This window comes from Conger conger, chromosome 9 (genome assembly GCF_963514075.1).
Source record: "Conger conger chromosome 9, fConCon1.1, whole genome shotgun sequence".
NCBI lineage: Eukaryota > Metazoa > Chordata > Actinopteri > Anguilliformes > Congridae > Conger > Conger conger.
In genome coordinates this window covers 15,639,643-15,661,377 of record NC_083768.1, presented here as the reverse complement: position 1 = coordinate 15,661,377, position 21,735 = coordinate 15,639,643, and the positions used below count along the sequence as shown (strand labels likewise).

The 21,735-nt window shown below is 41.6% G+C and overlaps 1 protein-coding gene across 1 annotated transcript in view; it reads left to right on the top strand.

The window, feature by feature from the left end:
- LOC133136813 (poliovirus receptor-like) overlaps window positions 1-8,873 on the top strand; it is a 63,254-nt gene extending 54,381 nt beyond the window's left edge. Inside the window, exons 7-10 of the mRNA XM_061254569.1 lie at window positions 5,125-5,254; window positions 5,390-5,447; window positions 5,609-5,689; window positions 5,831-8,873. Of these exons, the coding sequence (XP_061110553.1) occupies window positions 5,125-5,254; window positions 5,390-5,447; window positions 5,609-5,689; window positions 5,831-6,031 (470 nt within the window). The 3' untranslated portion in view covers window positions 6,032-8,873. The remainder of the gene's footprint in view (window positions 1-5,124; window positions 5,255-5,389; window positions 5,448-5,608; window positions 5,690-5,830) is intronic.
- Window positions 8,874-21,735: the final 12,862 nt, after the last annotated feature.

Below are 21,735 nucleotides of genomic sequence, written 5' to 3'. Positions count from 1 at the left end.
CACTGTCGGCAGCCTAATCCCCAGACTGTTTAAAGGTGCGCTCTCAGGTCAGGAATCCCAGCAGCGGTAGCGGTTTTAATGCGCATGACGGCAGTGGTGGCACGGTGAAGGGTTTGGACTGCGGTCACCTCTGGGGCTTTAGGCTTTTTGTAATATAAAGTGACTTTCTCCAGCCTGAAATGGATACCAAAAATACATGCATATCAGTTCATAATAGTGAGCTGTAAAATGCTGTAGAATACTTTATGTATTATAAATAAACTCAGAGACCACTTTATTAGGTAGACCTGTACACTAGCTTGTTAAAGCAAATATCTAATCTGCCAATCATGTTGCAGCAACTCAATGCATAAACGCATGCAGACATTGTCAAGAGTTTCAGTTGTTGTTCAGATCAAACATCAGAATGGGGAAGACGTGATCTTTGTGACTTTGACCGTGGAATGATTGTTGGTGCCAGGGGTGGTTTGAGTGTCTCAGAAGCTGCTGGGATTTTCATGCACAACAGTCTCTAAATCGAATTGGGACAATAAATGAATGCAGACACGCTGTCGGTGGTATTAGGATGGTCCAATTGTGGGAATTTAGTCATTATGGGAGACTGAGTTTTTGCCTATCTCGGCGATCTAAGAACGTAAAACAAGACCTTTTACGAATTCAAATCCCATAGTATTCATCATATAGCTATGTCCAGTCCCCTCCAAAAGTATTGGAACAGCAAGGCCAATTCCTTTGTTTTTGCAATACACTGAATACATTTGGGGTTGAGATAAAAAGATGAACACGAGACAAGAGTTCAGAACAGAGCTTTTATTTCCGGGTATTTACACTTAAACTACTTGTGTTAAACTACTTAGAACATAGCACCTTTGGTATCAGACTGCCAAGTTTTGAAATAGAGAGTATTTAATTAAATGAAAGTAAATAACACTTAATATTTGGTAGCATATCCCTTAATAACTGCATCAAGCCTGCTACCCATTCACATCACCAAACTGTTGCATTCATCTTTGTGATGCTTTTACTGCAGCCTCTTTCAGTTGTTGTTTGTTGGGGGGTCTTCCCTTCTATCTCCTCTTCAGGAGGTGAAATGCATGCTCAATTTGGTTCAGGTCTGGTGATTCACTTGTTCCACTTTTTCTCCCTAATGACGTCCTTTGTGGTGTTGGCAGTGTCATTCTCTTGCTGCATGACGGGGTTCCTCCCATTTCTCCATAAGATGACAGACAGAATGTTTTTATAGACTTCTGAATTCACCCTGCTGCTACCATCATGAGTCACATCCTCGATAAAGATTAGCGAGCCCACTCCAGAAGCAGCCATGCAAGCCCAAGCCATGACACTCCTTCCACTGTGCTTCACAGATGAGCTTGTATGTTTTGGATCCCTTCTTTCTCCACTCTTTGGTAGAAGTTCATCTTGGTCTCATCAGTCCATAAAACTTTATCCAGAACTTTTGTGGCTCATCTGTGTACTTCTTTGCAAATTGTAATCTTGCCTTCCGATTCTTACTACTGATGAGTTGTTCTAGTTTAGCCTCTATATAGTCTTATTCGAATGGTTGATTTAGATACCATCACACCTGCCCACGCCTGATGTCACTATCTGATGTTTGGGGTTTTTCTTCACAGTTCTCACAGTTTCCATCATCAACGGCTGTTGTTTTCCTTGGTTGATCTGTTTGATGTCTGTTGCTCAGAACGCCAGCAGTTTCTTTCTTTTTCAGGACATTCAAGTACAAGCTTGTGTAATGGCTTTGATCGATTTCCCCTCTTTTCAAAGCTTCAAAATGGCTTGCTTTTTGTCCCAAAGACAGCTCTCTGGTCTTCATGTTGGTTTATCTTTTCTAACACAAATGCAGTCTTCACAGGCAAAACCCCAAGGCTAAAACCAAGAGTAGACATTCAGAACTATTTATTGTTTAACCAATCAATCTAACAGGACACATTTGAGCAACAAGAAACACCTGTCCGTTACATGTTCCAATACTTTTGCTCACCTAAAAATTGGGTGGTCTGACGCAAAAGGTGATATGTTCTAAGTTGTTTAATAAATCTAGATAAAAAATACCAGGAAATAAAAGCTGAAATTGAGATCTGTCATCTCATATACATCTTTTGACCAAAGGAATTGACCGTACTGTTCCCATACATTCTGAGAGGATGGTAGCTATGTATTTAAATCATAAAACGCATACTTGAATCCAGACTTCAACGCTACATAGTTTGCTTATATTTAGCTTTCGCCACTCTACTTAATAGGGAGCAGTATACTGGAAGTATCTTTCCCGAAACATCCGCTTTACCTCCCTATAAGTAAAAAAATATATAAGAATAATAAATACCTAATAAAGCGGTCACTGAGTATAGAGAAAAGGCCCCAATGCTTGTGTTTCACCCTTTGAAACTCTTTCAGTTGATCACTTATTCATTGGTTTACCAGGAAACCAATCCACTGCTGGTCTGCTGGTAGCAGCACTAAGTATAGCACAGGAGTCATCCCTGTCTTTGAAAAAAATATCAAGACAAGGAAGCTTAAATCCTACATGTGTACAGCAGACCATAAGCTGCCCCTCGTTTGCTGAATCAGTCCGATTCGCAGCCAAACCACTGACCAATCACCAATGGCAATCGAAGTGGACTGGGCGGGAGTAACTGGGGTAAGCGAGCAAGAACACTCCAGGTCAGGGAGGGGAGGGGGGGGAGGCAGCATTTTTACAGAGAAGTGGATGTCGGTTGTAATCGTTTTTGGAATGCTCGGTGGCAAAAACATGGAAAGGCCTGCATGTCGACAGATTTCACTCTTGCAAATCTCACATGCGCGATCTCAGCCGACTGAATTGTTCCTTCATCCTTTACAGCTGTTAAAAAATGAATCCATCTGCTATCTATTTGCATTGTCTTCTCTGCTACTCGTCTCTTCTCTCCCTCTCAAATCTCTCAAAACTTGTCTCTCTGCCTCGCGCTTATTTCCCCTCTCTCTTTATCTCTCTCTCTCTTCCCCTCAATCCTCAATCTGTCTCTCTCACCCTCCCTTGCCACTCAATTTCCGCTTCCTCTCTCTTTCTCTGCCCTCAATTTCTCTCTCTCTCTCCCTGTCTGTCTCTCTCTCCCTCGCTCTGTCCCTCTCTCTCTCTCTTCCTCACTAATTGATCTCTCCCATTTATCTCAGTGAGCATGTTTTCCCTCTGTCTCCAGACAAAGCGGCAGTGTAGAAGGGGGAAGTTGGAACAGGCGGGTCAGCTGTGAAAATGAAAGGCATTGTTTTAGATGATTGTTAGTTGTAGCACAGGGGAGCCGAAGACTGGAAATGTCATCACAACACGGAGTGGAAGCTCTGTTTTTCCCCGCGCATCACTCAAACTCTGCCTTCTGGAGGTAGCAGTACCTTTCAAAGCCTCATAGTCTCCTTCCATTCCATTCCACTCCCTGTGGCTGTTTCTTCCTTAGTAATCTTCACACCATTTTTTTTTTCCCCTGTATGCAAGCCATTCGTGGATCAACGTTTTGCTGTAACCGAGAGCAACCCCTCTGCTGTTATGAGCATGCATTTCTCCTGGTGTACATCTTTATGATGGACCCACCCTGATCCCCTCTTTCCCACGTTCACACTGACTGCTCGGAGAAGCTATTGCTAGAACATTCCATTCGACAGCAGGTCGAGGTGTTTACGCATCTGGCGACCACTCCATTGATCTCTACCAGAGGCACAGAGACTCACGCCCTTTATGTTTTCGTTCGGCATTTGAGATCTCCAGCTTCCTGCTGGCTAGCTAGCTAGCTGGCTAGCTGCTTCCCCTTCCTCATTTTGAGATATTGGCCTCCATCTGTTTGAAAGCCTTCTTTGTGGCCTGTCTGCTTGCTTTTGTCTATTTCATTAGCAGTACGGTGGTGCACACCCACAGCCATGCTGCAAGGGGATGATAACTCTCGCTAAAATCAGCCAGAAAGGCACTCTCGCGCCGGAGTGAGTGGATTAAAAACGAGGAAATCTTAGTCACGATACTGGTGCGCTAAGACCCTTGAGCTCAGTCAATATGGAGATAATGTGCCCCCTTGTGGCGACAGGCTGAAAGTGGCCGTTCGATTTTTCTGTGAAGCGTACCGTTTCTTGTGTTCGTGTTTATAACTGTTCCCCGGTGGAAAGTCGTTTGAAGCCGACTTTCCATTCTGCTATTTACTTTGCTACGGCTTTATTACGCTTTTGATTGAATGCTGAGTATGACCTTAATAAACGTAAACACGTTCCTCAATTTATTTTTCTTAATTTGTTTGTCAGTTCTTTTGTGCAGTGTGGATTAGTGCTACTCAACATAATTAAAAAAAGTAGTCATTTGTCAAAGCGTGTAAGAAATTTGCCGTTGAAGAACTGAAGTGCAATTAATTGAAGGAACAATGCTGGACAGGAGAAGTCGGGACCTGTCTGGCTGAGATTCTGTATGTTGCATCCTGAATATATAGGAGGCATCCCAGCAGAGCTACAAGGCAGCACATCCTGAGTGCCAGTAGAGTGTATATTGTAAATGGGCAGGAGGACTCTAAAAAGAGCCAGAAAAATACTGCCATGTGTCTTTTCCTTCACTAAGGCTTTGGGATTTTTCTGCATTTATTTTGTGGAATAAAAGAACAGTCATTATTACAGATCACAAGAAAGAGATTGCGGACCTAATTGAAATTGATCTTCTGTGAAAACATTATACAGGCGGCATAACAGAGGTCTTGTGCTTGGCTAAAGAATATTAGTGCTAATTATATATTTGTCTGCGATTGAACGGAAGGCAGCAGTCATGAACTGCATTATGAGCAAATTTAATTCTGTTCTGCGGGAGTATTAGCTTTGTTCTTAGACAGCTTCTGTAGGAGGACCCATTGGGACTGTGGGTGGGTGTGATACATCCATCTCAAATGAAACTAAAATACTCATTTATCCTGACAGGCTGGTGGCGTGTCATGTTTCCACCCGACAGCTTGATGAACTGTAATAGAACATTCTTTTTTGACTTGTCAAGGGCGAAGCTAAATCTTTTCTCAGGAGTTTGTGAACTCTACGCCTTTCTGTCTGGTTGTGTTCTTATCGGAAGTATCCATTTAAAATTCTCTTTCTCTCTCTCCCCCTCTCTTGCAGAGAAGCCAATGGTAGATATAGCGATTGGCACCATCATCGGGGCTGTGATTGGTGTGCTGCTCCTCCTGGTAATCATCATCGTTGCCATTTTCATGATCCGAAAACAGCGCCAGAATGCAGAGAACGGAGAGTGAGTGACGAGGTCCCCTCTTCTTGTTTCTGTTCTTCTCCCTATGTCCTATGTCTGTTCTACCTGCGTTCAGTGAACTGCTCTCAATGTGAGGTATTCAGCCGAGCTCTCTTCCTGTCTGTCTCTTCCTTTCAGCGGCCCCCCCAAGTACAAGCCACCGCCCCCAGTGAAGGCTGAGGGCTCCACTGAAATGGTGAGTTAATGAACGGAGGCTCAGGGCACTAAGGGGGAAGGGCGGGCTCATTAATATCCGTCAAACTTCGGGAGGCAAGGTTTAATGGAAATCTGCATTGATCCGAAATGGCTCCAGCTGTGTAAAACCGGCTGTAATACTCGGCTGTCGTGTGCCCACAGCTGAACAAGAGCCAGGACCCGCCGCCTGAGTCACAGCCCCTCGGCCACAAGTACTACGAGACGACCGGCGAGCCCGTCACGGTAACGGCGTCTACGCCGACCTCTGACCTTTTCTATCATTGGCAGGCAGGCCTGTGTTTGCTTCCCGTCTGTTTACCAGGGTTTTCTGTGTTTGTATGCCTGTGCAATTGGGAACTGATTGGCACGGTGATGTTTCCGAAGGACCTGGATGCGAACGAGGAGGGAAACGGCTACACGGTGGGCGCCCCCTCTGGCTGGGATGACTCGGCGCAGGGCCCGAACGGCGAAACGGCGAGTGAAGCCCTGCCTCCGTACTCTCACACGCCCGAACACGAGGCCTCCCGAGGCCTGTCCCCGTCTGCCCGCGACGGCAGCTTTGTGTCCCCTGCCATGTATGTATAGAGGTGAGGCGGGGCAGGTGGCAGGTGGCAGGTGAGGGAGGGGGTCTCCCCAATGCCTTCCAAGGACATAACCCATTTTCACTACTATCATTGACATCGCCACTCCATAGCACCCCAAATCAGAGTAACCACCGCTAAATTCGTGACACGGAATGGCGCTTTCGTGGTGACACAGTCCAGGAAGCTTGCTGTGTGTAAACAACTGCCACGCAATTAGTCAGTTCTTAATGCAGTATTTGTTGAAGGTGGTCACATGATGTAATGGAAGTCCATGTCAAAGTCCCCTCCATATAGATATCAGTTGCTATCAGATTACTTCACCGTTTATAATATCAGCATATTGCCAGTGAAACGCTAACAGTCGATTAATAGCATGAGGTGTCTCCTGTATTTGTTTTTGAATGCACTGTACCGTGCAGAGAAACTGCTTGTGAAACTGAAAAAATTAACTGATGTAAATTTGTCACACGTGTATATTATAACTGTCTTTATTCTTGAATTTTTAATGTACAATGCTGTGGGTTTTATATGTACATACTGTATACTGTGAGTTTGCACGGCATGATTAGTGGCTTCGTAAACACATGTGGTGCATCTGAGCTCTCCCAGCTCTTGGATACCGTTTATTTTTAGGGCTATTTTTGAGTTATTTATTAATTTATTTTGCATCATTCACAGTCCACTCTTGAGCACAATGGCGACGTTGTGGCTGTGCTACAGTTCTGGAGGATTATCAGATAAATTCAGCTGCTCTGAGAGTGCACGGGAGGCTTAAATCTGCATGGGCTGTACTGCTGCACTCCGCTGACTGCAACCGGCTTTTTACATTATATCCTGTTAGTTTTGTTTTGGAACCCACGGGGAGTGGGGGAGGGAGAGCTTGGCTCGAACAAAAACCTGCTGTCTTCTAAATGATTTAATTAAGGGAAGCAAATCCCGCTCTGTTGTATCCCCACACCCTGCTGGTGTGGATCATCCAGCCTGGATCAGTTCAGCCATTTTCTCATAATGGCCAGGGTCTGGCTTAGTGGCCAGGTTAGATTATTTTGAACCAGTTATAGGGAGCAGAGGTTAACCCCGAGCGTGACTTGGTTTCAGATCCAGGGCTCTACCCTGACACTCAATCTCTCTGCAGCGCGGTTGACTGTAGACCCCTCCGCTCAGCCCAGCAAATGCTGCTGCCCTTCATGAATGCGATTAGGCCAAAAAAATGACAAGTGCAATGTTTGAATTGTTGATACGACAATCACTTTTTTCAAAGGCGGCTTCTCTCCGAAGAATTGCGTTTTCTACGTCTTTTTTGCGAAAGGGAAAATCTTTGTGTTGAAAAGGGACTTGGGTGAGGACGGAAATGAAGTCGGATCAGACTTCAGGGTCCTGATCATGTCCTCCTACTGGAGAAGCCCCGCCCGCTTGTGCAGCTGAGTTGCATCGAATGCACAAAATGGAGGAGCACAGCTGGTGTACGGTTGGTGCTATATCAGACAATCACACATACAGTGCTTCACACACAGATCTGAGATGGAATTGGAGTTCTAATTCCATTTTTTTGCAAACTGAAGTTGAAATCCTTTTTTTTTAATGCCATATATTTTATTTTTTACTCTTCTGCTTTGGACAAATCTATTATTTTTCCAAAGACAAATCTAGACAAATAGAAAAATATGTTTTGTTTCAAGTTAGCACATCGATAGTTTTGCTGTGAAAGATGTGGGGCCTTTGTGATAAATCACAGAAAATTGCCCTGGTGTAAAATCCAGCTATGACCAGCTTGAAATACCGGCTACCGGCTGCTTGAAAGCATAGCTTCAGCTGGTCAGACCATGTTGAGTATTGAGCTGGTCCTACCGGTCAACCAGCTACCAACTGTTTCAAAACCTAGCGTGAGCTGTTTTTTTCAGCAGGTAAGAAAGCAGAATATATTTTATCAATTGCATGAAATTAGCTTATCATAGCATGAAAATGCTGAAATTGCTTATTGTTGAATAGAACCTGGAAATCTGATTGATATAAGTGGTTGATACCATAGGCCCAAATATATGTCATTTCAAGATATTTGTCTAGTTATTATCATATACATAGCAGGGATTCAACACTAACAGCTGGTTGGCAAACCCCTGTTTTTTATATCATTATTATGTACAGATATTTTAATTGAAAAATGTCTTTACCAATTGAAAATTTAAAAGACTGCAACAATTGTGAAATGATTGTATCCGTTTAGCAGTCAGTCCCAGCACGCGATTTTTGAGGGGGATGCTTTTCCACTCGACATTTGAAATGAAAGCTGAAATGTCTGTTATTTGTAAATGTACTTATAGTTATGTTTATATTACAAATCTTCTAGAATAATGGGTTACCCCTGTGACCAAACTGTAGTCTCATGGTTTCTGTTGGCCTCAGTTTTGCTTTAGTAACCAGGGCATGTGTAAGAGTTTTTTGTGCATCACTGGAGCTCATTTACTTTTTATATTTGTCTAGTTGTTTCCTGTTTGCCTCTCATGTCCAGATAGTTTGATGTGAAAGGCTGTGAATTTCTTATTTATTCTATCACTCATGCCCTAATTTCTTTCAGCCACTCAGACATGCAAAGGTTGCACTCCCATTACCAGCTGTGCCTTCGTTTTTTGTTAGCATTTTAACTGAAGCATCCCTTGCTAGTCTTAATGAAAGGATAAATAACATGGGCTTAATCAGTGAGGATGTGGGAAGCCAGACAAAAATGGGGGAAAATGAATTAACTTACACATTTTTAAACGGTTTTTCTTTTTTGTACTGTATGGGTTTCTGAATACATATTTTCTGTCAGTCATTGATTTATCCAATAAAAATGTTACCATATGCATATGTCTCCTTTTATTTCCTTGTGGTCAGAGCCAGTCCGTTTGAACAGGGTGGTGTGTGTGTTTGTGGTCAGAGCCAGTCCGTTTGAACAGGGTGGTCTGTGTGTTTGTGGTCAGAGCCAGTCCGTTTGAACAGGGTGGTGTGTGTGTTTGTGGTCAGCGCCAGTCCGTTTCAACAGGGTGGTGTGTGTGTTTGTGGTCAGCGCCAATCCGTTTGAACAGGGTGGTGTGTGTGTTTGTGGTCAGAGCCAGTCCGTTTGAACAGGGTCGTGTGTGTGTTTGTGGAGCATTAGCCAGTCACTTAAGCTGTATGCTAAACAGAGGGTGGAGAATGTGCAGAAGGCTGGAATCTCAATTTCTGTCCGCTACAGGTCCATCCCTAATGTCCACTATCCTCACCCTCCGTCCTTATTTCTCCAGCATTTCATAGTGAGATCGCCTTCTCCTGACATCTGTCTCCCAGGATTCATTAACCCTGCGTTTAATTATTCACACCAGAAATTAGTCACCCGTTTGATGAAATGCAAGGTGAGTTATGAGATTGTTCAATGTCAGAAGTCATTAGCTCAATCTGAATACGTGTGGGAATGGGACTGGATATGTTTTCACCAGATGGCTTACAGCTCACCTGAAGAGCGGAGAACTTCAGAAGGAGTGTGTTTATATTGCTTCCCGGTGAATTTACTTTGAGCTCCATCTAAAATTGCTATGAACTATGAGCCTCCACAGCACAGATGCCCTTAAGCACTTCCCAAACAAAAATAAGGATACAGAGGTGTGGAGGATCAAGAATTTGTTGCATAATGAATGGTTGCAAAACAAGAAAAAGCATAACGATTCCCTGTCACCTTGCCTGAAATAAAGTAAAAACATAAAATCTTGGTTATGCCAAGTCCTCTAAAATATTCATACAAACAGTAGCCCGACCACACATTTTGAATATTGTTGGTGTTAAAATGAAATTTTAAACGGGTTAGCTCCGTACCTGTGTTCCTGTTTCATTTTCTCCTGTAGATCTGCACAGAGCATTCTGCTGTCTGTCTATGAGAGGGCTGTAACAGGGTCAGTGTGAGCTGAATACTCAAAGCATTCCTTTGTGCTGCAGGTTATTGTACAGTCCTTCAGTTAAGCCTGTCTCTAGCGAGAAGCCGCTACAATCGCTGAAATGCCATTAAAAAACCAGGCTCGGAGAGTGAGCAACAATATATTGAATGCCTAATTACATTTTTAGAAGAATTGGATTACCTCTGGCAGAACCAGTCAATGGTATTGTATCTGTGAAAGTAGTGAAGACATGGTACGCTGCGCTTCAAAGAAAAACAAATAGCTAGTCAGAAACCATATTTTTCACCCACTTTATAACAGACACAATGCTATCATGATGAATGGTCGGACTGAGCAGCTGTTTTGTGTGCCACTCTGTTTTGTGTGTTCACTGAATGTCTAAATGTAATGTATTGTTCATGGAGCCCCCCTCCCAAAAATAAATAAATAAAAATAAATACATCAAATAAATCTTAATCTAAAACGGTGATTCTGAAAGCATTCACATTTTGCAGACTCATGCAAGCCCTTCATTTTCCTGTCAATGCAAAAACAAAATACGCTACCTTAATGGACTCTAGTGCTGTGTCATCTGATTTTTTTTAACTGACTGGAAAATAAAGGGACTTTATTACTCTGCAAATCTAAAACTTTAAATTACTCTTTAAGGTATTTGAAAACTTGATTCTCATAATTGTACATTTCTTGCTGGTTGTGAGGTTTCACCTGAAACACCAACCATGCCATGCATATAATTGTCTATTAACGTCCAGGCCAAAATGTAATATGACTCGAACCCATGGGATAAGTTATATAAGGTCTAGTTAACTGATGAGTCACTCTCCCAGTTCTAGCCGTAGTTCAACTTTATTCTGCATGATATAATTGATTTTGCCTTATTTCTCCTGCAAAGTTACTTCCCTATTAGCACAGATACATTTTAGGTCACAATTTTATCATAGATCCTCTCTGATGCAACAACAGTGCCCCCTCTTGGTTATGGAAAATATTTATCAATATGAAAAGCAATATTTCTGCTTTCAAATAAAGAAGGTATGTACATAACAGTGTTTCCCAGGAAACCACTGTGTGAAAGTTTCCATAACTGCATATTGCCATAACTCCCCAAATGCATAACCCTGCCTCTGCTGGACCAACATGAATGCTGTTCTGAAATAACCCTGCATCCTTTAATAATGTTTAATGATATTCTAATAATTCATTTTATTTCCTTTGATGTTCTATATCCTGACTTCAGGCATATCACTTCAATGAAACTTTAATAAAGTAGACTTCAGCCTGCATTCAGAAAGAGTCTAAGGTGCGCTAATATTGGATCATGTCTGCCCTGTCCATAACCTTAACTTTCCTTTATAATCTATTTAGCACATTTAATCCCAGTTAAGCACACCTACTCTGACATGTTTTAAATGGGCCCTAGTCCTGTTTACACTGATTAATGCTTTCTCCAGAAATTCAGGGGCCAGTTCTAACAGCTACAGTGAGCTACAGTGAGCTTAGGACAAAGACATATTTAAAAAAAAAAAATTTCACTTAATTAACAATTTGCATGTCGTTAAAGTGCAGATTCTCAGCTTTTATTAAAGTGTGTTTGTATACATTTAGATTTCACACTGTAGAAATGACAGTACTTTTCATTACATCATTGGCATTTGGCAGACGCTCTTATCCAGAGTGGCATACAGTTGATTAGACTAAGTAGGAGACAGTCCTCCCCTGGGGAAATGCAGGGTTAAGGGCCTTGCTCAAGGGCCCAACGGCTGTGTGGATCTTATTGTGGATACACCGGGATTAGAACCACCGACCTTGCGTATCCCAGTCATTTCCCTTACCACTACGCTATAGGGCGGCTTGTAGCGTAGTGGTTAACCACATAAGTCCTCCCATGTCAGAGCACCCTAATGTTTGGTGTTTTTCCACCATGAGGAGTTGTGCCAGTGAAAAACAAAGAAGCCATTTTGAGGCTGAGAAAAAAATCAAAAAATAAATAAACATGAGCCTTACCAAAATCAACTGTTTGGAAAATCATTAAGAAAGACAGCACTGGTGAGCTCAGTAATTGCAAATGGGCTGGTAGGAGCTAGCACCCTGCAGGAGGCGGGCATGGATGTGTTAGTGACTGTCGACAGAGCACTTTACAAACAGAATTACACAGCAGACCTGGGTCAAATGCCTCATTTCTATGGATTAAAATACGTTTCTGTTCTTGATTGATCTTGCCCGGTGCAATTGCGCCAACCAAGAGGACCTCACTTTTTGAGAGTATTTCATACATTTCAATAAACCAGACAAGCCCAGTAAAGCACAGAAGAGTATTTGAATCTGAAACAATGATGTTTTTGACCCAAACCTGCTACAGAGGCTACACTGCAATATGCAAACCACCAGTTAGCTGCAAAAACAGGATGACCAGGTTACAGTTTGCCAAAAGTATCTCAAAAGAGCCGGCCGAGCTGAGGTACAGATGGGACCGAGATCGACTTGATCAGAGTGATGGCAAGGGCACAGTGTGGAGGCTAAAAGGAACTGCCAAAAAACCAAAGCAGCCCTGTGTTATGGTTTTGACATAACTGCCGTAGGTACTGCATCAGTTGTCTTCACTGATGATATAATGTCTGATAGCAAGCAAGCATATCTGCTCAAGTTCAATAAAATGCCTCCAGTCTCTGTGGACAGCGCTTTATCCAACTGCAAGACAATAATCCCGAACATACTGCTAGAGCAACAAAGGAGTTTTTTCAAAGCCAAAATTGTCCAAGTCATTCACTTGACCAGAGAGAAGACCGAAACAAACAAAACAACATCCAGTGAGCAGCAGTTCTGCGGGCAGAAACGCATTGTTAATGGGAGAGGTCAGAGAAAAGAGGTCACAGGAAGGTGACAGTAATGCAAATAATCACACATTGCAACAGTGGTATGCAGAAGAGCATCGCTGAGCACACAACGCGTCAAACCTCTAAGTGAATAGGCTACAGCAGCAGAAGACTTAATTTGTCTAAACAATAAGAGTAATAAATACCAAATAAAGTGCTCACTGAGCGTATATAATATATATTTCTTAAACTGGGGAGGCTTCAGTTTTACAGGATTATCCAAAAGCTGTTTTTTTCTTGATTATCAGGCCTGTTTTTTTAGTGAGTGAGTTAGATTTCCCATCTGCAGCTGATTCCCTTTTACATAATTGCGCAAAATTCAGTGGTTTCGTGCCATTCATATTAAATTATTTTAATTATGCAAAAGAGACAGACTGGGTTCATTGCATGACACTAATTTGAACAAAATGTCCTTGGTCATTTAAATAATAATCATTTCAATTGGATTTTTCTTTTCATAAATAAAATGAATTAATGTGACATGCACAACACATAAAGTAAATAGTAATGCATTTCATATGGCTGACTATTCTTTTAAATGAGAATTATTTTAATTGTGTTATGACAATCAAAAACAGAATCAGAGTGATTATACAATGAAGGCATTTTCTCTGTAACACTGTGACTGTGTACTAATATTTTACAGTATAAATATAGTAATAAACCTCAGTATAGTATGAATAGCCATCCCTTTTTTTGGTAGGAGAAAGGTATTGTTTTCTTGCATAGCCACATTAAACATTTCCCAATTTCAAATTGTCAACTGTGAAGTGCATTGGTGAGAAATGGGTCATATAAACTGATGCTTTAGATATAAGCCATTTAGACTTTTGTTCAAGAGCACTTCAAGTTGTACTCAAAAATGTATTATTGTGTTCCCATAGCATGCATTAATTTTCACAGCTTAAATGGATCTCAGCACAATGAGCCAAGACCATTGATCACTGAGGGTCAATATCCAGTATGGTCACCAGTGTGCCAGTTTGACAAAAACATGATCCTATTTGGTCATATCCTGAGGATCATGTACAGGAAGTCAGAACACACTGCTAAGTTTGGGGTTTTACAAGGACAGATAGGTGTGGGTCAGTTACAGTCACACAAAACATGCACACCCTTCTCACCTCAACATGCCTGAAACCTATTACAATTCTGTAATAACTGTCCAGTGATATCACTATGTCTTACTGAGAAAAACTGTAGCAGGTTTCCAGCCAATCGTAAGAGCAGCAGCTACAACAGCATACCTCTGATGATGGTAATTGTAAAAATACCATACATGAAGTCCCGCAAAAGCCCAGCAGAGGGTGCCATAAGATGGGGAACGGTAACAGGAGGGACGATGGAGGGGGTGGGCTTTTTCAGCACTTCCTGTTGGCACACTCACGCCATTTTGTGAAGAATTCTCAAGTACATCTGGACAGTGTCCGCCTGCCTCAAACCAAAGACGATTTCCATAAACACAGGGGGTGAAAGACGGAGACAAAGCATCGGTGCTCGTAGTCACAAAGACAAACAGAATGACAGAAAATGGGAAATTGCATGAAAATGACAGAAGGACACTGAAATGAAATACATACATTGAATAGAGGCGTGGAAAAAATATATATATTTGTCAAAGACAACTCACATGCATTTGCTGCCATCTCCAGATTAACACACGCCGACTCGCACATGAGAAAGAGAGAGTGAGAGAGAGAGGAGAGAGAGAGCGTGAGTGAGAGAGAGAGAGAGCTCACCTGTGCGTGCTGTCATGTTTGACCTTAGAGTACGACCTCCCGGTTGCCTTTATTATCACATTGTGAAAACGTAGATTTTTTTCTGCGCAGTGGGGATGATGCCAGCAAAGCATGAAGGACGTAGTGTAGGGGAGGAGGTCTTGGAGAATGAGTAGATATTCTACCCAAATGAAGCAGCAAAATATTTAACACCTCGCCCTTTATTTAAGCCGGAAAGAGCTTCAGCCATTTTCTGTGCTCGGAATGGCAATGACACAAAACACTTGACGAATGGTAATCTGTGCTGCAAATAAGGACATACTTTGCAGACGTTGAGAGAAAGAGGGGAGGGTGGATGAGAGGGTGAGAGGATGATATGTGCTGATTTGTAATCACAAGGGGAAGCTGTGGCAATACTAAACTTGAGAAATATACATAAATACATCCTCCAGCACACTATAGTCCATCTGGTCCCAAATCCCAGCAGGGCGTATGAGAGTGAGAGAGAGGGAATTAGGGAAGATGCAACATACAGCACTGGGTAGATGGCACACACAGAGGCGTTTCCCCCCTATGAGGAAGTGCACTAGCAAGAGCTCTGGCTATGAGGAGGGCAGGGTGGTGATGGAACGAGGCAGGAGAGGGGTTTCACCTTAAGAGCTGTTGCTGTGGGTGTTGGCATGCTGGGATTTAAAGGGGGAGGAGTTTACACCCTAAGAGCTACAGTTTGAATTAGTGTACAGTATGAATTATTTCAAGCAGCCATTTAAAGTGGCAGTCTATCCTACTCCATCAAGGTTCCACACTGTACAGTACACTCTTTGTTGGTGCAAGTCCACCACTAAGATCTACATTGCATAGTAATAATTTGCCAGTGTTTGCCTCATAATTTGCCTCAATCACAACCAATGTGAATTTCCTACCTGCATCATGCATGGCAGCCATTTTACATTTACATTTACATTTTTGTCATTTGGCAGACGCTTTTAATCCAAAGCGATTTACAAGTGCATTTTGTGCCAGAGTGATCAATGAGAATAAATTATATCACTGATGTAGATATATTTAAGTTACATTCCGCTCTTTTGGAGATATTTCTTTGATTTATTGATTTATTTTTTTGCAAATTTCTTTGATTTATTGTACCTTTGAACACACTCAAATACTCTGGCAAACTATAACGGTAAGTTTCTTGTGATTAATGGCAGTTAGATGCATTAAGCATAGATGCATTCCACCACCTAATGGCCTGGAGTGTTGCAGCAATAAGGGGTAAGTCAGTCAGGCAGTCAGAAACTCAGTTAGGGACAATGACCAATCTAGCCGCCTGGGTCACTGGCTGGGAATTTAGACAGGACAACGGTCAATACAAGACCTAGCAGAACAGGAAGTGACTTTGCTGTGAAGAAAAAGTCATCACAATGTGAAAACTAGTGAAGGTGATGAAATGACTCATGGTATTCAGAACAACAGTTACACAATGTTTGTCTTGTTTCTCTGACACTCTATTGAAGATGTTCCATATATATATTACAAGCTTTTTATTAATATGCGTCTTGTCTTAAGAGCAAACAAAAATATAACCACTGGGAATCAGTGAAGACACCACTCCTAGTGAGAGCAGCTTGTGATCTTTGCTGAAATGCCAAAGACACAATGACATTTGATTTGTGCGATGTTTTGGCAGCCTTTTATTTTTAGGGCAGCATTTACATCTCAGAACAATTTGTGTTTGGGGCGACTGATGCTCCATCACAGGAATGCAATCACAAGGTGATCGTTATCTGGCAGCTACTCAATAAGATCGTGATGTGAAACAGCTGAGAGCAAGCAGTCACAATGACCATTTATTTATGGGCTTTTTTCGTCAGACCGCACATATTTCTCAAGACATGTAAATAGTGTGAATAGTGTAAAACAGTGGGTGCCCCAGAAGTATTGGCACCCTTGAAAAATATGTACAGAAAAATACTGTCAACTAAAAAAAAAATACAGTTGACATAAGCTTTTCCAGCATGTATAAATTATTACTTATTAATGATTCAATGGAATCAGTGAAAATATTTCCTCAAAAAACAGGTTTCACAATTATTGGCACCATTTAATACTTTGTGCAAACACCACAAGCAAAGATGACAGCCATGAGCCTTTTCCTATATTTTGTGATAAGGTTAGATAACGCATTTGGACAGATTTTTTTTTACCATTCCTCCATGCAACATTTTTCAGAATCATTGGTATCCTTGGGTTTTTACTGATGGGCCCCCCTTCTAACGGTCAAGAAAGTAATTTCTGCAACAAACACCCTCAAACCACAACACTGTTTATCCCTCGCCCTCCTCTGTGAACACTCTGATGTTGAAACCCCCCCCCCCCACCTTCCCCCCACACCATGTGGCAATTAGAACCAATTTTCAAACAATGAGCAATGAGCAATTTAAGGACTATAGACACAGGCAGAGGGTGAGTCAACATGTCACTGAGCCTTTCTCAATGATAGGAAGGGATTTACAATGGTCTTGTAAGACTGTGATGGCCATTGCAGAACATGGATTTAGTGTTCACTTAACTATTTCTAGGTTATATTATTGCCCTTAGAGTGCAGTGGTATGCAGTGGTATGATGCAGTGGTATGATGATCCGTTTATACATTTTTCGTTAACCCCAGATGGTCAATTACTATCTGTCTTTGGCTTTTCCTTTGCTGATGGATGAAGTGATTTTTCATGCTTGTTACCACATTTTACTTTTAAAAGTGAAATAGACAGTGATGGAATGGAATTTTATTTACAATAATTTGCCAACAATTTTGACACATATGGTAACATATAGATAACATATAGATTATTATCTGTGTTGTTTACTAAATACTGCCTTTTTTATTAATTTTTATCAATTCAGTAATTCTGGAGTAACTACTGCATTTAATACAATGTCAGATAATGATTCTTCTCTGGACTTCAGTACGGCAATACTGTTGTTTATTCTTTGCAGTAGTTCCATATACACTCCATACGCACAGTCATGTCGAGACTCAACTCAGAGAGGATCAGTCATACATGTAGGACCACACCTAAACGTCTTTGGTATATGCATGGAGCACAAGCTAAACATCAAATCCATACATGGACCAAGCCATTCATGACTTCCTCACTAATTGAATGTATATTTACTCTTAGTTAAAGGCCTTTCAATTGCTGAAAGACATGTAATATGGCAGGTGAACACAGTGCTTAAAAGGTTTAAAAAGCTATAAACACAGATTAACCTTGATGTTTATTCAATAAACTTATCAATAATTCATGTGAATCAACAGTTGTTCAGGCAGCTCTACCATGAAATGTAGCTCCTATGATTTTAAAACAGCACCAGACTGATCAAATAGGCAACAAAATTTAAGTCTTAAACCAACAAAGTGACCAACAAAGTACTATATTGGCAATCCAGATACAACCTTTGCCAATGTGTTTCTATATGAGTGATACAATAGAAGGCAGAATAGTTTATTTAAGTTTAGCTATAGACTAAAGCAACAGCATTTTTGGGGAGTTTGTGCAAATGTATTGCACACCAAGTGCTAGTACTGTGGGCTTTACCTCCTACGGCTGCAAAAGATTGTTTGACAATTCTTATTGAATTCAAGCCAGGTGTCCAACTTCTTAGATCTGCCAGCCCAGAGACCGGAAAGACTGAGGGAAAACACAAGACAAGAGACGTCAGTGACACAGAAGAAGAGACGACTGCTATCGATTTTGGGAGACAAGGACTGGGGTGTAAGATGGATGGAGTTGAAAGATAAGAGAGGGGGGGTGCTTTAGTATGTGAGCTGGGTCCTTATGCTGAAGAATGAAGTCATTGTGGGAACTTTAAAAACGTGTTTACTGCTTGGCTAAGAACTCACAACACAGTTATATGTGTTCATTTTTATTTTAAGGTAATCTGCTAATGAGCATCTCTCTTACAGACGCAAAGAAAATGTTATACTTGAGTTATCCTGTTCTGAAAAGATGTGTCATTTTATTCAATGTTAATGTTAATATAAACTGAACATAGCTTGGGTTTGCTCCTGGGGGGATAACGCTGCATTAATCTTTAATAAAACCCTTTCTTTTATTTTAGTTTATTTTCTGTTCTCTATCACTCTGCCTCTCCTCGATTTTCTCTCTCCATTTATTCTGCTACTGATGCAGAGAAGAAGAGTGATATCGATTCCCATGGTAACACCCCAGCAACAGGCTGGCCCTTACCCCCCAATCACAACACTTGATTCCTCATCTCTCATCCAATCACAGCCATGGGCCTACACTGCAGCTGCACAGGCACATTTTCAGAAAGAGATGTTTTTATTTTTTCCTTCATTAGTCTGTTTAGAAATGTATTCTGGTATATTTACTTTCTTGAGCCATCCTATTAACGTTATAGAGTGTGCTAAAAGGGGAAATGAATTGCAGAGTTTATATCTTTAAAGAGAGACATTGTGAAGCTGGCTCTTTTTTCTAACAGTAGGGTGGATTCCTGGGCCAAACCCGGAATGTTCCGGACAGTATAGCTCCTCTGGACCAGTTCACTGGAACATATGTCAAATGAAACAACTGAATCATTTTACTTGTTTTAGGTTTTACATTAGGTGTGTGTGTGTGTGTGTGCACATGGCCACTACCATAAACACAAAAAGAAGGATTCAGGATTCAGCGGTGCCAAAATTATCCCCAAACCTATGACACACAATAGTGTAGTGTACTCGCATAGCTGAATGACTATATGCGATACTTCTGCTCTTTCCTGGCTGCTTTAGTGTTTTCGGAATTTATTGTACACGTCAGTGCACAAGGAAGATGGATCATTTTTTCACATTTATTTAACTAATCAAATACCATATTTTTATTTGATACCACTTTCGGGGAATAATTTGTTAGAGCATAAGTTTTAAGTGAATGTGGATGCAGTATAAAAATATAGATGATCTTAAGAGGGCACAATTGAGCTGCCCCAGTGGAGGGACATTCTGCTTCAAAAATGGACTGCCCAACCTAAAACCTGACGGATGGCCACCCTAGAGTGTGTGTGTGTGCCCGTCTGTGCATTTGTGTCAGTATGCTGGCTGATCATCACAGAAATGGTCAGATCAGTGTGCTATTCGTCCATTTGTTAAAATGCCACTGATCTTATTTTAAAAGAATACACGTTGTGCTCTTTATGCCTTCTTCTCCTGGGGTATCTACATTGATGTAGGGGTGCGTATCTCAGCAGCAGAGTATGTTCAGGGTAACGTGTCTGAGGGAGCAGATCGAAGTGTACCAGTGAGTGGGTAACAGCGTTACTACTGGAGTGTGTGAGCGTGCGTTTGAGCACCGCGGCGCTGGTGTGATGGCGCCAAAGCGTGGCTCAGTGAGGCAGCTGTCAGGGTCACCTCTAGTCACATGACAAAGTCAGGAACTGGTTGCCTAGCAACCCCCCCTCCCCCTACCCCCCCACCCCCGCCTCCCTTCCCATGCCTGCATCATCCAGTCAAAAAAGGATGGAGTGGGAGTGGGAGTGGGACTAAGAGTGGGATAAATATATATATATATATATATATATATATATATATATATACAGCTGCAAAGATAAAAGAGGGGATTTGACGTGTTGATGCTAAATTTAAACGCACGCTCTCTCAAACTGTGGGGTTGATTCAGTGAACAGAACACTAGAACAGAATAGGACAGAGAGAGAGAGTGGGGGAGCAGAGGAGGATAAGAAGGAGGGGGAGTTTTAAAGGGGAAAGGTGATGAAGAAAAGGGAAGTGAGGAAGAGATAAAGGTGACATGGTGGGGGTGGAGACGAAACTACAGGTGTTTGTTTTGGAGGGGGGGGGGGTCACATTGCAGTCTTTTACTCATTTGTGTCCAGCCTGGCTCTTTCCAGTTAATGCGTTCCATGAGTCTCTAAACCACATCATATGGTTCAGTAGTGCTGGAGCTTTAAAGAGAAAAGGATTTAATCTCAGTATGTAGATCTGCCTCCTGTTCTTTCAATGCAGAGACACAGTGTATAAACACAGCTTCTGCCATACTGCTGACTGTAGTCGTGTTATATTACCAGTCCCAGCTAGACACACTGGCGAGGTGCACTCCAAAACTGTCACAGCAAACATTTAACTGGATAACCAGGCGTAATCGAAACAGTAGCCTTCTCTATTGTCCAAAAAAATAGTCTTGGTTTTGGACCACATACATTTGCAAAAGTAATTGTTTATTGATTTGAATATATCACAGCCTTATCCAGAATGAATTTATATTTGCCCCAGTATTAAATAACAGCCTTTCACTCCTGACCCTGAGGTGCATGAGCCCCCAAAATTGAACTAAATATGACAGTACAAATGAATATGCTGTACCCAGTATATAACTCAGTGCTTTATCGATTATTATAAAGTTCGCTATACATTATATTATACAGCTGCAACACCAGTACAATCACCAAGGCAATTTTTGCATTTTAAGTTATCCAATAAAAATAGCTTAGATGGTGAAATTATAGTGTAGGTTGATTTGAGCATATATTATTTACACAAGGGCAAAATATTATTTTTTAATAGTGTACTGTTTTGGATTGGTTGATGTTTACTGAAATTCTTTTTTATTTCTGCATTAGCTTCTGTTTATCTAGCCTACATTTAACCATCAAATCGCATGAGCCTGAGAATTATATTCAGAAGAGACCTTGCAATAGATTGAACGGGGAACTATTCTTTGGTCAATGGACGTGATATTTCAAATATTTTAGAAATAATATGATGACATTATATAAAACTGCTGATAGATTAAATTAATATGTGGTTTCTCCAGAAATGTAGTCTAAAATTATGCATACATCACCATGCTCTTCTCTGCTATCCACGTGATACTTTTTTCCTTGTTCTTCCATCCCTTAACTCTTTCCCTGCGTCCTGCCTCTCTCAACTACTACTTCTCCCCTCCCCCCCCCTTTCCTGCACCCTCCAGCCAGCTCCTTATGCAATACCGGCGAGTTGCGTCCCGTCAATTAAATCAGTGTAGATGACGTGTGCATGTGTGTCACAGAGAGGTTCACTGAGCTCACGCAACCGTCTAACTGGGCTTCGGTGGAATCGAACCCATCATTCATGGAACTCTCTGTCTCTCTCTCTCTCACTCTCTCTCTCTGTTTGTCTGTCTCTTCCCTGCAGTATGATAATTGCTGAGA